The sequence below is a fragment of the Schistocerca nitens genome, chromosome 2 (genome assembly GCF_023898315.1).
Source record: "Schistocerca nitens isolate TAMUIC-IGC-003100 chromosome 2, iqSchNite1.1, whole genome shotgun sequence".
NCBI lineage: Eukaryota > Metazoa > Arthropoda > Insecta > Orthoptera > Acrididae > Schistocerca > Schistocerca nitens.
In genome coordinates, this window is record NC_064615.1 from 292,143,067 (window position 1) to 292,159,492 (window position 16,426).

At 38.9% G+C, this 16,426-nt stretch overlaps 1 protein-coding gene across 1 annotated transcript in view; it reads right to left on the bottom strand.

The window, feature by feature from the left end:
* Positions 1–16,426, bottom strand: part of LOC126236045 (BMP-binding endothelial regulator protein) — a 748,120-nt gene that overhangs the window by 24,729 nt on the left and 706,965 nt on the right. The window contains exons 7-11 of the mRNA XM_049945081.1: positions 13,268–13,393; positions 10,790–10,949; positions 5,700–5,887; positions 5,174–5,472; positions 3,044–3,226 (exon numbers count right to left, since the gene is read on the bottom strand). Of these exons, the coding sequence (XP_049801038.1) occupies positions 3,044–3,226; positions 5,174–5,472; positions 5,700–5,887; positions 10,790–10,949; positions 13,268–13,393 (956 nt within the window). The remainder of the gene's footprint in view (positions 1–3,043; positions 3,227–5,173; positions 5,473–5,699; positions 5,888–10,789; positions 10,950–13,267; positions 13,394–16,426) is intronic.

A 16,426-nucleotide genomic window follows, 5' to 3' on the forward strand; every position in this document is an offset into this window, starting at 1 on the left:
CAGGGCAACAGACTGGTGCATGAAATTAAGTTTTCCTATTTCTTTTTTGCGGATACTGAGACTACTAATGGCAATATAACAAATGATGGATTGCTACTCACCACATAGCAGAGATACAGAGTTGCAGACAGGCACAACAAAGACTACAAAACATGTAAGCTTTCCACCACAAGGCCTTATTCTGAAATGGACAAAACACACACACACACACTCACACATATCCATCCGCACATATACCAATGGATATGTGCGGATGGATGTGTGTGTGTGTGTGTGTGTGTGTGTGTGTGTGTGTGTGTATACCTGTCCCTTTTTCCCCCTAAGGTAAGTCTTTCTGCTCCCGGGATTGGAATGACTCCTTACCCTCTCCCTTAAAACCCACATCCTTTCGTCTTTCCCTCTCCTTCCCTCTTTCCTGACGAAGCAACAGTGGGTTGCGAAAGCTTGATATTTGTGTGTGTGTTTGTGTGTTTTTTATTGTGTCTATCTACCAGCACTTTCCCGTTTGGTAAGTCACAGCATCTTTTTTAATATATATATATTCACACAAAGACAGCTCACACATACATAACTTTCTGGATTTCGCACTGTTTGAGAACACTATTGACCTGTATCTTCCTAATGGGGCTGTTGAAGACTTGGTTCTTTAGTCATAGATCCTCTTGCTACTATTTATATGTAGCTTTTGTAACATTACTAAGTTTAACGTCATTTCATTATAGGTGGCCTAGGCAATAACCTACATTCAATAGAGATCTCTAACAAATTGTGAGATGAGAACTAGAGAATAATCCAGTTATTGCAAGATAGCTTCACTTAATGCTCTCTCTACACAAAATTATCAGGGTTAATCATGTAAAAATTACATTTATAGGGGGAATGACTGTGTTGATTATTTCAGCCTGTGAAATTCTCACACTTGTTTCTTAAGTATATAAGATATTAGGACAGTTGTCCAACTCAGTTTAATGACGAAATTTAGCGACAATAGCATATACAAATAGATAAATTTTTTTTCCCAAGGTAAGTATGGCACTTTCACAGTTAAAACATGTTGAAAATATTAGGGATGAATATTGATACAATGTTTCGTAAGATCTATTCATTACAAAATTAAAAGAGACGGAGAGATAAAGTATACAAAATAACAATAAACACACATTCTATTTCTGATAATGATATGAATATGGCACTGCTCAATGTAAATTGTATCAACTCAGTTTCCACTTTTCCAGACAAGACTGAAATCAAAAATTATGCTGCACAGCGTTCATATTCTATGAAGTGCATATACTGGATTTAAATAATGTAGGAGTGAAGGAAACAACTCACTGAATAGCAGAAGCATTGAATCTTTGGCAGACACACATAAAAGCATGAAACTTTGCTAGCTCTTGGACAGATCCTATATTGAATAGCTTGTGCATGTGTGCACCTGCGTGCTTGCTCCTCCCCCACCCCCCCATCCCCCCCCCAGCCCCCCCCTCCCCCACACACACACACATACACACACCGAGGTCCAGTGTAGGCTGTTATTATTGCATGGCAGGAAAACTTGGTAGACATGCTAATGTGTCAACGCAGAACCCATCCACACTGGAGAAACTGTTGGTTCCAGTTGTGGCCACCAGGTGAAAATCTGCTGCTGTGCACTGGTATGACATCAATATTGTCATTTGACAAGCCATAACATGAGTGAACAGTGTGGCTATTGAGAGGAGAGAAGGTGCACTGTTAGTGAAATTGTTTTATGTGAATGGCAACAATTACAGTGCTGCATTGAGAGAGTATTGAAAGGTCTGAGGAGAGACCCGATGCCATTAAATGGTTCAAAGAAGATAACAATGAAATTCAGACACACCAGTTAGCTTAGTGTGGCATCTGGAAGAGGAAGGCGTCCTATTCTGGTGGAAGTTATTGATGAGGTTGCTATTACTGTAACTGACCATGCAGCATGTTATCTGGGTATTGTTTATGCTTGATCAGTGTCAGAGGAATTGGCCATCACACGGTCAACAGTATGGAAGGTACTGTGGTTTATTTTACACTGGTATCCATACAAGATTCAGATGGTGCAGCAATTAAAACCCCATGATCTGTAGAAATGTTCTGAATGTGCTCTTTGTTTCTGGCATGGATCATAGTTGATGACAATTAGCCTGGCAATATTCTGTGGAGAGGCAAGGAACATTTTACACTACAGGGTGCAGTGATACAAAGAACTGCGAAATTTAGGATACTGATAAACCTCATGTTCTGCACAAAGAACCATTGCACTCACTGTATGTGACTGTGTGGTGTGATTCACAGGCAACTTTATCCTTGGTCCAGTCTTCTTTGAAAAGAATGCACCCAGAGATCCTGTCAGGTGTACCGTGATGTCTGCACATTATCGAGACCACCTTATAAAGAATGTGATTCCTGCTTTGGAAGAGCAGAACTGTGTGGAAACTACTGTTTTCATGCAAGCTGGGGCAACACCTCATGTTGCTCGCCAAGTGAAAGATCTGCTTATTGTAGCCTTCCTTGAACGTGTTATCTCCATAGGATTTCCAGCTGTTTGGCCTGAAAGATCACTTGACCTGAATTCATGTGACTTTCGGCTCTACGAATATCTAAAAGAACGCATTTACCAGGGACACGTTTGGTTTCTACCTGATCTGAAAGCCAGTATACAGGAACACATTGCTCAGATTCCACCGGAACTGCTGCGAACAACTGTTGATCACATCATTTTACAGCTGCAGCTTATTGGCGACATCTCTGGTGCTCATATTGAATAAATTGTGTAGACATTGAACTACTTGATTGGAATTTACTGCAAAAAAGTAGCAGTCAAATTCTGTGAACTACTGATGAGTGCTTTAGGTGAATCATTTGACAAAGGCTGCCTGAAAATTCAATTTTGTGAAATGAGTAAAATTTCTACAGCTAGTAACTACATCAGTTCACACAAACACACACACACACACACACACACACACACATATGCACTAAAAGGTAATGAGAAATTTTAAATTTTCATTTGTTACATGTGACTCACTGATAATATGTGTTGGGATTAAGTTTCTTGTGACACTCATTGAAGAGCTTCTCCTTGAGTGGAGCACACTGACGAACACTTCGTTGATGCACCTTAGGTTTCTGGCACTGTGGTTCCCTATTCAGTTGTTCCTGGGGGCGAGTGCATGATTTTGTTCCACCAACTCGCCATGACAGTCCAAACCTGTTTAAAGCAATAAAGAAATACAGTAAATGTCAGAATGTGAAGGACTGCAGCCACATCTATCTCGAAAAATGTACAGTGCTCTTTAAATGTTACAAAATTCTTATACTGCATAAGAGTTTCTCTCTCTCTCTCTTTTTCCCCTTCAATTCAGATCCCAGTGTAATAAATAAGTGACATTCTAAAAGCTTTGCAGACTGACTTGGTTTTCTCTAACTTGTGAACAGCTTAATACAAGCCATCCTCATTAATACTGTTTTGACAACTTCCGAGTGTCAGATGTGTTAAATGAAACTGTTTCTTTCAGTACTGATGACAGTATTTGAAGTATAGTGATGTGTTCATGTTGATGGTGCTGCAAGAGAAGGGAAAGCCTGATCTTCATGGAAAAGGAACAGTTTGAGAAGTACTTAAGCATAGAGAAGCAGTTACCTTGACTTATTTCTACATCTGCATGCCACATACTCAAGTATCATGTAGTGGTGTCATCGATCATCCCTTCATCCCAAGAAGTTCAAGAGCCAGCCATCTGGTGCAAAGGTCATGCTCATCCTGTTTTTTTATTACTGAGTCCCATTCCTCAATGGTTTCATGGAACTTGTATCTTAGTTACTGGGAAAAGGTACTGCACAGTGCTGGAGAAATTATGGCATGCAATTAAGGTGAAGCGTCTAGTACGACTGTGACAAGGGATGCTGCTGCTTCATGATAATAGGTTATGCCAACTCAAATAGGAGATCCTTGAGCACCTGACCTATAGTACTAATCTCTTCCCATGTAATTATCATGCCTTTGGTCCCTTAAAAAAGGCCTTGAAAGGTCGATGATTCCTGTTGGACAAGGATGTGTAGCAGCAGATAAGGACTTTTTCACACACCAGGACATGGTGTTTTATCAAACAGGTATCTCAAACCTGGTGTATGGGATGATTGCCTCAATGCTCACAGTGGTTACGCCTGATTGACATACTGATTATGGACTGTATGGCCTTCGAGCGGAAACGTTTTGATCACCCCTTATATAACCAAATAGGCTGCTGTAGCAAGATATGTAACAGTGTGTGGGGCTTGTATTGGGGGGGAAGGGATGGAAGCCATATATTTTAAGTACATGCAGCATAATAGTTTCAGTGTGCATTTTTCAGATGGCATTCATGTCACATATATACATTATACTGATACTAGACATATGTGACTGGACATCTATATACATTACACTGTTATTAGACTTGTCAGATTGGACCCCTGTGTGTTGGAAGTAAGAAAAGGAAGGAATTATATCATTTACATATTTCCTGTGGTTTTTAAGAGTTTTCCTGGAAGTATCTGCTCAAAAGGCAGTGGACGAGACATCAAAGAGTTTAAGAAACTAAAGTGCAAACATGATTGCATCATACATTTTGATAGTAATTGCATTATATGATAAACAGAACTTTCTTTACAGTTGTTACAAGTCGAGAATAGTTGGTGAAGGATTTCTTCGTGAGACAAACAATTTTTTCTTTTCAGTGCTTAGTCCTGCAAGTGAGCATTTTTCCAGATACTGAACAGTTATGTGTAGTGCCTCATATTGCATATTTTTTATTAAAAGAACAGGTGATGACTTGACTTAGAAACTGATTCTTTTTTGGTCTCAGGATAAGAGCACCTAATAGCATATGAATGACTCAAACACAAAATGTGACTGATAAATAGTACAGTGTTTATAAAACACTGTTACTGAATTTCCTATTTGCCAAATTCATTGCATTAAATTATTGAAAGCATAAATTTGTGATTTGGAAAAAAATTAATGCCTTATTTTACACTAGCACAGATGAATCTACAGCTTGAAATCTGATGTTGTAGGTGAATCTAATTGAATTTTGCACTGTATAAATTTGATGAACTTCCTACGGTGTAAATGTATTTTGCTTGATTCTGTTGTAAATGTGTATGAACTATGAACCTTTCTGCATCTGTGTCAAGGGCTTTACCACCATGGCGCAGTGTGAAGTCATCAGATGCCTTGCGATTGAAATTTCCACATAGTCCACACATTTTTCCTTTATATCGTTTAGGAACAGACACCTCCAAGAAACTGTTGCCATCCCATACAATCTTCACACCAATGAATGTTTCAACTTGAACACCATTGCGTGTTTTATTGACAGATATCTTATTGAGCAGTCTGTATGGGGGCTGCACACGCTTTCCATTCACTTTTACTCTCATGTTCTGTCCCAGATTTATCTTGAGCTCTCCAATCTGTAGACAAAAATATTTCTAAATTAATATTTGCTGTAAATTATAAGTAACTATTCATCAAAACTTTGCTTTCTTTTATTGGAAATAGTAAAATGTGTTGCATTTACAAAAGCTATATGTAAGTAATTTTTGTCAGCAGAAAGAAATTAGCAATGAGCATAAATTACTTATCCAAAAGAATTACTTCTGTCTCCCTCATTTCATATGGTAAAAAATGTGTGTTTTACCTTCATTGAAATGGTTTTTGTCCATGAGGATGCCTTGGTTGCTCTTGCATCATTTGTTACTCTGATACCAAAAGTGTGTGTTACACAGTCTGATGCCAGCTGGTATTTGCATGATCCTTGGAAACTGTAGAACTTCCCATCAAAAGTGCGATAATGTGGATCACCAAAAACTGTGCATACACCATCACCTGTAACAAAAGATATTGGTGACTTTGTATCTTAGAACATCATTTTTTTATTCATTGGCTTTTGATACGTTTTCTTCCTAAAGAAGGTAATACAAATTACAGTGAAGATGGTTTACATTATCATTACATGTATTTGAGGAAAACTGGATTTTAATGTTCCATCTATGATGAAGTCATTATAGGCAGAGCACAGGTTCAAATTGGACAAGTATGAGGGAGAAAATTGGTTATGTCCTTTTAAAAGAAATAATCTGGACATTTCCTTTAATTTTATTTGAAGAAACCACATAAACCTAAATGATCTGGGTGGCCAGATGGGTGAGGAGGGGTCTGCATCCCACTTCTCCTGAACATGATTTGTTTATTAGGTAAAGAAATTGTGTAGATGTCAGAAGTAACATAATTAAAATGGATTAAACTCCTGAGTATCCTGAAGAGTTGAACTCAGTATATTATTGATTTTGAATTCTGTGTGTCATCTTATACCCACTTCATAGCTTTTCACAAAAAAGAAGAAAGAAAAGCCATATGCTCTACAGTGGCTTCGTATGACCATTTCATTTGACATCAATGTGTGAGCACTGGATACAAGGGGGGAGGGGGATATGATGGGTACACAATAAATATTAAATAACAAGCTTTGAAAATTGCAGATTGGATTCAGGAGCCAAGTGGCCAATGTTTAGATTTAAGTATCTTTTATAGCCTATAAATTAAGGAGGGAAGGTCTCTCTTGCCATCCAGGTCTTGTTATCATTTTGTGTTGTGCCACAAGAGTTTTGTCTATTTCATTTTTATGGCTGTCATACTAAATGACAAGCAGAGGATAAATCCACATTCAAGAGAAGTTGCTTTAGCACTTTATTTCATGTTATGGCAAACTCTACTAACTTCAGATATTATAAGCTAGTGTTCTATTTATCCATTGGTATTGGTTTCTCGGATAAACAGTCCTACTTTTGTCTTCTCCCCACTGATAGCTTGATGTCCTGTGTCTTCTCAAAGACACTTTAAATTGTGCAAGTACTTAACACATTACGCCTACATTTTGATTCTAACCAGCTGTCAAGAGACCAAGTATTAGTAGGTTGAATTTCCTACGGTGATTTTATGCCACTTTTTGCACCTAGATAACTAGATTCTGAGTTTAACATGGGGACCTGTTTGTCTAACAAGGGGAAGGCCTCAGACACGGCCAACCGATTCAGCTCAAATTTGGCAGGTCGCTTGTGTACAACCTAAAACGAAGGAATCTAACATATTTTGGGTCAACACCCCCGCGTTATTGAGAAAATCATCCCTAAAGGTTATGACGAGCAATCGACTCAAAATTGGAGGGATCGATAGATAATTGTAAATAGAGCATTTTTCATAATCAGGTATAGGGTCCCAAACGCAAACTTTTCCAGAAATCGAGGAAAGAAATTACAACTGCCCCTTCTGTACCCACATGGTAAATGCTTGTCGCCGACTGCACTGATTACGCAACGGCCAAGACAACTGACTGGGAATCACCTGGGTAAGAATCTCGAAGAAACCAAGCGAATGTTATTCTTTTCGTTTGTATTTTTCCATATCTCAATTGATAGGGATAGGAGTAAGTAAATCAATAAGGAATGATAATAATAAGGTAGGCAGGCAAACTAATTTCCCAAACGCCTGAGTTAGTAAAGTATTAAACTTTTAAGCCTTGTCACATGAAAACAACTCCGAGTAAGAGTGCTGTGAATTCCTCATGAGGGATCACAGATAGCCAGTCGCGCGACGCTTCTTTACAGCGAGGCTCGGGACAGAATGCACGAGGAGAGAGTTATATTGTCCCGGTTGCCTCTTCGTCATATCATAGTTGTGAACCTGGAAGAGTGAAGGTGTCCAGCACGAGCCTTATAGAAGTTACTCGGAAACCATCATTAGGCTGTCGCGAACCTCGCGGATACATATAGTGATTTTTCCATCGTTAATGGGCCGAATGAAATACATTTTGTGAATGAATACAGTGTTCTTCCGTAAGTAACATAAGATGAGTACTGTATGTAGTTTGTACTAATTAGCTCGTCTGTTTATGCCGTAGTAACTACTTATTGTTTGTTGTGTCTTATGTTTTAGGTGCATGATCTGAATAATGGAGTATGTACACCCTTTGACTAGCCCTGTAATATATAGTTGGGAGCTTGTCACAGACAATAGCAAGCGGGAAGTTACCGACGCTGTGTTTTGGTTTGTAAAAGTGTTGCAAGACAGATGCATTATCAATGCACTACCGGAAGCAGGCAGTTCTGTTTATTGGCGTTCCAGATTAATAGGAGCGGCTACTGTGGAGCGGTATTTGGAGCTGATGAACAAAATGACGTTCGTTGATACTGAACTATTATACCATGAAGACAAAGCAGAAGGTGATTCAGTGAAAGATATACCGACTAGTGAATCGCAAAATGGTTGTAACACTTTCGAAATCTCCACATCACTGGGAATATGTGCTTCATCTGTTCCCGGTGAGTATTACGATCCGGTTACTAACTGATTGAACTACATTTTACGTTTGCTGCATCATTATCTTGGGCAATAAATTTCAAATCAGAGTATAAAATTCGTCAATGGCACGTCACTAAATAAGTCTCTCATAAGGAGGTACAAAATATAGAAGATATACGAAATTGGCGGCTCTTTTCAGCACGCAAACGGTGTCACTTATGACCGGTTTCAATTGTGATCAACACTGATCAAACAGGATGCAAGTATCAGGGGAACATTCTACGCACGTTATCGCATAAGGGAGAAAAACGAACCCTTGTCACAGTTGGTAGTAAAAACAAACTAACACATTTGTACATGGCGCAATATGATATCACAGCCTCTGTAAAAGTGTTGCCTAAGGTTTTCCTGTGTTTACTAGAAACGAATATTACATTTGGTCCTCGGGTTATAGAACAGATCAATCGTTTGACCGACTCGTTGAAAAATATTTACATTACCTGCTCCAAATCCAGGAAACTGATGAATGCGATTTACAGAACATTTCTTGAGAATGTTTTAAAACCACACGTTCCTGATAACATGTTTTGTCTAATATTGGATTCCTGGAGTGCACAAATTAATACTACAATATATGACACAGTGTTAGTAGCTGGTGAGGGTCAGCCGACGTGCACAGTAAAAGTATTACCGCCAAACTGCACACCTGTGTGCCAGCCCTGTGATGTTTATTTATATCGCCAGGTTAAAAACTTTATTTTCACACTTCAGAATTGCAGTGTGCTTCTGGAAACCCAGCGAGAATTGCACAACCACACGGATGCATTAGCTATTCACAGCATAATTCATAACCAACTTTCAGCACCAATTTTTCAGGCACTGATATTGTATGCGTGGTACGCATCAAAATTACTTCCCGAAAAAGACATATTTTTAAATGTAAACAGAGTCTGTTTTCTGCCGACTCTTCGGAAGGAACAGTGTAGCTGTCGAAAGATTGCATTCATTAGATGTTCTTGGTGCCGTGAGTAGATTTGTTTCGAATGTTTATATGACAAGTACCATCCCTCTAGTGGTTCGAAGAACATTGAGGACACGTTACAGTGACTGGAAGAGCCATTGTAAAGTGACCTGGAGTAACATTTTGGTTGTTTACCATCCCAAGAGGTTTGGGAAATTTATTGGCCTACCTTATTATTATTATTCCTTATTGATTTACCTACCTTATTAACCCTCCTATCCCTATCAATTGAGATATGGAAAAATACAAACGAAAAAAAGAACATGCGCTAGGTTTCTTCGTGACTCGAACCCGGGTTCTGCGATACCCAGTCACTTACCTTGGTTATTGCGCTATTTTTTTTTAATCTCATTTTTGTTCGATTTGTTTGTTGCATCTGCTCGGGGTGGATGTCGTAAGACATCTGTTTAAGTTCGTTGTTGATTGATTAACTCAGTTTTTTTATTACCCTCTGACCGAACACGCTGAGCTACCGTGCCGGCGCTATCGGTGCTGCCAGCGAGAAGCATTTACCATGTAGTTACAGAAGCGGCAGTTGTAAAAGTTTCTTACCTCGATTTCTGGAAAAGTATGCGTTTTCAGACCCCATACCTGATGATGAAAAATGCTCTATTTACAATGATCTATCAATCCCTCCAGTTTTGAACTGATTGCTCGTCATAACCTTTAGGGGTGATTTTCTCAAAAACGCGGGGGTGTTGACCCAAAATATGTTAGATTCCTTCGTTTTAGGTTGTACACAAGTGACCTGTCAAATCTGAGCCGAATCGGTTGGCCGTGTCTGAGGCCTTCCCCTTGTAAGAATATTTGAAACTGCCCAGAGCAAAATTTGCATTCAGTGACCTAAACTGTTTTGTAGACTGGTAGCATTAGCATTCCTTAGGTAATGGAATGTTTATCGTGAGGAAATATATAACTCAAACTGTAAAATAAATAATGTAGCTAACAAAATATGTAAGAAAGCAAGAAACTTGAAAAAGAAAAGCTTTTTAAAACATTATCATTGCAATTTTTTTTGCAAATAAACTTTTTTTGTCTGATATGTTCTAAGCATATAAAATATTAATTTTTCTGAAGCTCATACATACATAATACCTTTAAGCTTAGGTTGTGTTGAAGAACAATTCAAATTTACCTTTTCACTTTGTCATCAGAGACGTATCAATTAATAATGCCTATGAGTTAAGTTTTCTTGAGAATGGCAGTAAACAATACTATTTGTTGACAGATACAATAAAAGAAAATAGGGAAAGGCAAACAATCACCTGTATTTGGCAGCTCTGCATGTACACGCTGTAGGTTTTTTGTTGCCTTTCTTTATTTTTGCTTATTGTTTTTTTTTTTTTTTTAAATGACTGATCTGCTGCACATATTGAGCTCTAGAGCATGCAGTGTGTAGGCTTACTTACTTTCAACACAACGTGGGCAGCATTCATTGGCCTTGTGCTCCAGCTTGTAGTTGGGAGGACATGGGACATTTTGTTGAGGACACATCTGCATGACGCATCGCACCTGCCCCTGTCGGCATTCACATGAGTGACATGGACCAGGCTGCCACACATCACCATCCTGATCAGGGCAAGAACAACTCAGCACATGTACCATTTTCCAAATCGGCAAGAATATCTAGATACTGTCTGCTCATTTGATGGGATATTTTAGTTACTATATTTTGACAGTATAAAACATATTTGTTTATCGTTTTAGTGTTAAGCATATGAAAACAAGTACATAGGATTAAAATAATATGGAAAGTTCATCATGACTGCCCTCTATAGAAGTAATAGTTGTTAAAACCGATAAGAATTTGAAGAAAGGACATTAAATCTGATGCCTTGTGAACCAAGGGTCATGAGGTAGGAATGGGAGGAACCCGAACCTATGGTCAGGCGGCATGTTAATTACCTGAAACAGCATTGGGGTAACATATTGATGCAGATGTCTGAGCAAATAGTACCCATGTAATGGAAAGAGAGAAACAAACAGTTAATAAGACTAGAGTATTACTTTAAAAACTGAGGGGGGAGGGGGATCATGGAACAGCAGCCACTAGAGTAAAATAGAAATAAGAACTGGTGAAGGAAATCTAAGGAAACATGTAAAAGAAAAACAGGAGACAGAATAAGGGGAAATGAAGAAGCTGATCTTTATAAGATAATCTCATGGACAAGTTAAGCTTTTGATATGGAACTTAATATTGTGGCATATGATTCATTTACATCATAATGTACATTTTGTAATTATATGAATAGGTTACAGGAAGCAAGTCAAAATGTGTAACATAACTTCATTGGTATTGAACACAGCTAATGAGAAATGGGAGAATTTTAAAATTAGCACAACTTTTCATTGTGTACCCAGTAATACTAGTTTTGAACAACATCTTTTTCAAACAACCAGTAGGTTTTTTCCCTTCACTCCACTACTCACTGTTTCATGATTAAAATTTAAAATTGTCTTGTCCTCTGATTTGTTGTAGATTCTTGTCTTTATATGTTTGGGGGATAGGGAGGGGGGGGGGGCAGAGGGGTTGAGCATGTAATTGTAAATGATTAGCAAGGAGCATAAAATTATCTTTATTACCTAGTGAATTTTCAAAATGATTGTCCTTAAATAATTCTGATTTGCTGTATATGGAAATGACAATTTCATGGACATACAGGGAGGGTTCTTTTAATAATTAAAGGCTTTTAAATAAGAGTTATCTTGGATGTATAGTATGCATGTTCGTAATGATGGTTTCATGTAGTTTCATAATGGACAGCATGTCAGCTAAGTTTTCCCAAAACACAGTACCATACTTTATAACTGATTTGCAAATGATTATGTTACCCTATTTTCCATGTGTCAGTGTGTAAATTCAAATGCCTTTTTCTTTGATATATTGCAACAAGGAAAAGGTGTTTGAATTTATAAAATGCATAGCTGTAGAATTGATTAGTTAGATATCCAGCATGTTATTCCCAGTCTAAATTCTTATCTGTATTTAACTGAGTCAGCTTCAGTGAAGTCTTGATTTTTACGGCTCAATTTAATTCCACAGCATTTTGACTGTTTGTTCTTGACCTGTACCATATGGGTTTTTGAGGTGTTCATGGTCAACCTATTTAAATGAAAACATGTTTGTAGGCCTCTGAGTGGCAGGTAGCCTTGTCTGCCACCTCTAGTCCCTGCACGCTCTCCCAGGCAGCATTGCTTCCTCTTTCCCCACTCATACCGTGCATCCCTCCCTCTTCCTCATTCCACTGTGGGCTGTTGCTCCCATTCAGTGAGTTCAGTTGCAATCTGGCCTGAGCAGCCAGAGATAGCAGACATGTATGTGAGGTGTGCTTGCTAGGGTGAATGAATGTGTGTTGTTCTTTTTTGATGAAGGCTTTTTATGGAAACTAAATATGTTAGTCTTTTTGTTGTGTCTGTCTTCAACTCAATGTGTCTGTTCAGCCAATAATAACAAACACCAAGTACACATTATGTGCTGCAGCATCTGACACTAACTTGTATGGTCAACTGGAAGCTAAATAGAATGAATATTTTCCTTTGTCATTACATGCCTGCAAATTATTTGCTGTTGGTGTTTGAAGTACTTTTTATCAGTTCAGCTTTGAATTCAAACATTTTGTAGTATTTTTCTAGGTATTATCAACAGTCTGGGTTTGAATAACAACAACATGAATCAGGATAGATTGCTACTCACCACATAGAGCAAGCATTGAGCGGCAGACAGTTGCATTTAGAAGTAGACTGAGCTATCGGACAGAGTCGTTCTTTGGGTTCCTTTACACGCGCACAACTCTAACATACATGGCTACTGTTTACTCCTGGTAATGAGCAACTTGTGAGATTCTCCAAGCATTACAAACTGTAATCCATTACAGGCTGTTACTTGCCTGTCGCGTGATGTTGCCAGCAGTGCACGAGGCGTGGCTGGGGAGTGTGAGCCGGCAGCGGCCACAGCAGCGTCCTGGCGGGGGTGGCTCCTGGTTCTCTTCGGGGCAGTCCAGCACGGGACACACCTGCCAACATGATGCATGTGTACAGGTTGTAATAAATACCTCGTCTACCCACAACATATGTTGACTGGTGGGGAAAGCTAAACATATGACTGATATTGTGCAGTGTGTGCAGCTATTCCAAATAATGGAAAGATGCGTAACAGCAGTAAATGAATTTCCTATGTAATACTTTTAAAGTCTACAATTAAAGTGGCTGGTACTTACAACATGAAATTAAGCAGTCATATGAAGAAACTCTTTAAACCAGGATCCATAAACAAGTGCTCTCATAGCAAAACGTGTCTGAGAAAGTAAATAATTACGTTTTCTATGTGGTGGAAATAATTTTTTTTTTGTACAAACATTTTATTGATTCTCAAAACTGCGTATAATAAGTTGCATATCATATATTAGGTTAAAAATGTAGAAAAAGATTGTAATATACCATTTCTGGCCATCTGTATGCTCGTTATTTTGGCTGTTGGAGATGCCAGAGCCAGTTTAGGCATCTGACTTTGGCCAGACAGGAGATGGTGGGTCAACCTTTGTGTGTTGCGTCTAATGCTGTTTGTGCCTGGAGCCTATAAGGCTGACTTAAAGAATAGTGACTTCTCCCTGAAGAGAGATGTTTACCAGTAGATGTCAGTATGAAATAATCTTGTGAAAAAGTCTAAGCAAGAAGCAGTACTTTGCTGAGAAATGCTATTAGTGGGAGTGCGAAATCACCAATGAAAATATCTGTACATTTTGGTCCTGAAGTAGATTGGCTGAAGGGCCTAAATGTTAAAACAGTTCTGTGGCACTCTCTATGTATTTCGCAAGATCTGAGTTGATTCATGATCTATGGAACATGTATAAATGTAATGTAATGTAACACTGCCAGTCCTGGGTATAGGTCCTGTGTTTGGGATGGAGGTGCTGTTTTAAAGAAATATTCCTGAAGGTAGGAGTTAGGAAACCTTTGTGATCAATAAAGTCACTTTATCGAATACAGAAAGACTAAGAGAATTCAGAAGTGCATTCCTGTACAGAGGCATTGATTCCTGTTCAGCCATTTTATGATCTGGTAGGCGAGTGTTGCAGTTTAGTGAGCTTGCTTGTGACATAACCATGTCTGTACACAGAAAATTGGAATTATTTAAGGGTAATTATTTTGATAATTCACATAGGAAATAAAGATAATTTTATGTTGTGTGCTAAACATTTATAATTACATCCTCAGCCCCCAACATATAAAGATAAAAACACTGCAAGGAATAGGAAGACAAGACAGTTTTAATCATGAAGCAATGACTATTGGAATGAAGGGGAAAAATACTGGTACGAACAAGCTTCCTGTCAGAGTGTGGAACCATTGAGGTGATGTTCAATAAAAGTGACAGAATAGGTTCGGGTCTAACTGAAGACAATACATTTGGTTCTGTGGAAACTTCAAGTGATGTCTTTGTGAGAGTTTCTACCTACTGACTTTCAACTGCGATCCATTTTTCAGAGATTACATGGCATCACACAGAACCTCACTCGCAGCCGTGGTCAGAATCCTCGCATCGCGATGCACTGCTTGTGAGACAAATTATGTGATGCACTGATCCACAGATGGAATTGGATCCACATTATTTCCCCAAATTGCTACATATGTAAAATCAGTTTAAGTAAGGGTTTGTGGCCTCTCTTTGATCCGCCAGACGAGGTTGACCACCTAATGATTCCAGAGACAATAATTAATGCCCAGTAGCCATCAAATAACTGTCAAACATGTTCCGAGATCACGCCACTGGACTAGAAAATGTACACCACTAACAATTCATACGGTTCCTCCAACTGGATGCTAATACCTCCTGTCGATGAACTCCACAACAAAACAGAAACAAAATTCAAAGACAATAGGGAAAACACAACACAAAAACGCCACACTCATATTTCCACAGAAATGAAAATAATTTATTGGCTTCAACGAAAAACTCTCCAATCCTTCACGTTAAATGAAACACCACTGTCTAGCGAGCTGCTCGATCCCACACCCTAGCTTGAGGTCTCTGCCTACCCAGCGTGTATATGTTCGCTAAACGGCAACACTCTCCAAGAAAACAGGAAAAGTAAATTACTCTGTGATCACAAGAGAATCACCTTCTCCCGACATCCGAAATTCACTACGAAAACACCACCTCCGATCCATGCGGCACAAGACTTCTGCACCCCAAGCGGTCCGCCGGCCAACCTCCTCGATTTCGCGAACTCCAAACCACTCCATGAAATTATTTAAGATGTATGCGTTGCAGCCAGTCATAATCAAAAGCAGATAGTAGGAATTTTCATCGGCGATATACTGGTCAATCAGATGCAGATGCCATTGTCAGGGGTGAAAAAGCGATAAGCGAGAGAAAAAAGTCATATGATACATATTTTGCGTTTCAAAAAAAAAAAAAAAAAAAAAGAAGCATTTGTTTTAGAGGTGCTATTTATAGCCCTTCTGTAAGGTGCTGGTTTTTGCGATGACTTGTAAAAGTTCCTCTCCAAAGGATGTTGCAAAACACTGGTCATCACGGGGAAATCAAGCGACCTCGACCTTGTAGCCCGTCTTGTACGGCCGGACCACTGCCCATTTACGCGAATTAGGGAAAGACCGGTCCATTTACTGCACTGGAGAAAACCTCTTTCCCTGGAGTACAAACATCCACAGAAACGAGCAAACAGTCGCGCTCTGGAAGCGATACGTTAAAACTGTTATTGTGATTTGTTTTTGTGGAGATACTGCTATAAATCAAACTAGCAGTGAAAGCTTGTTCAAGGAATGTGTGTACTACTATCGTCACATTACTCTTTACTATTATCAGAATAAAGTGCTAACCCACAAGAGCTTTTCTGAGTTGCTGCGAGTTACATGTTTGGTTAAATTCGAAGACAAGAAAATACACTGAAGAGCCAAAGAAACTGGTACAGGCATGCGTATTCAAATACATAGCTAGGTAAACAAGCAGAATACGACGCTGCTGCCAGCAGAGACTATATACAGGGTGTTTCAGAAATGACCGGTATATTTGAAACGGCAATAAA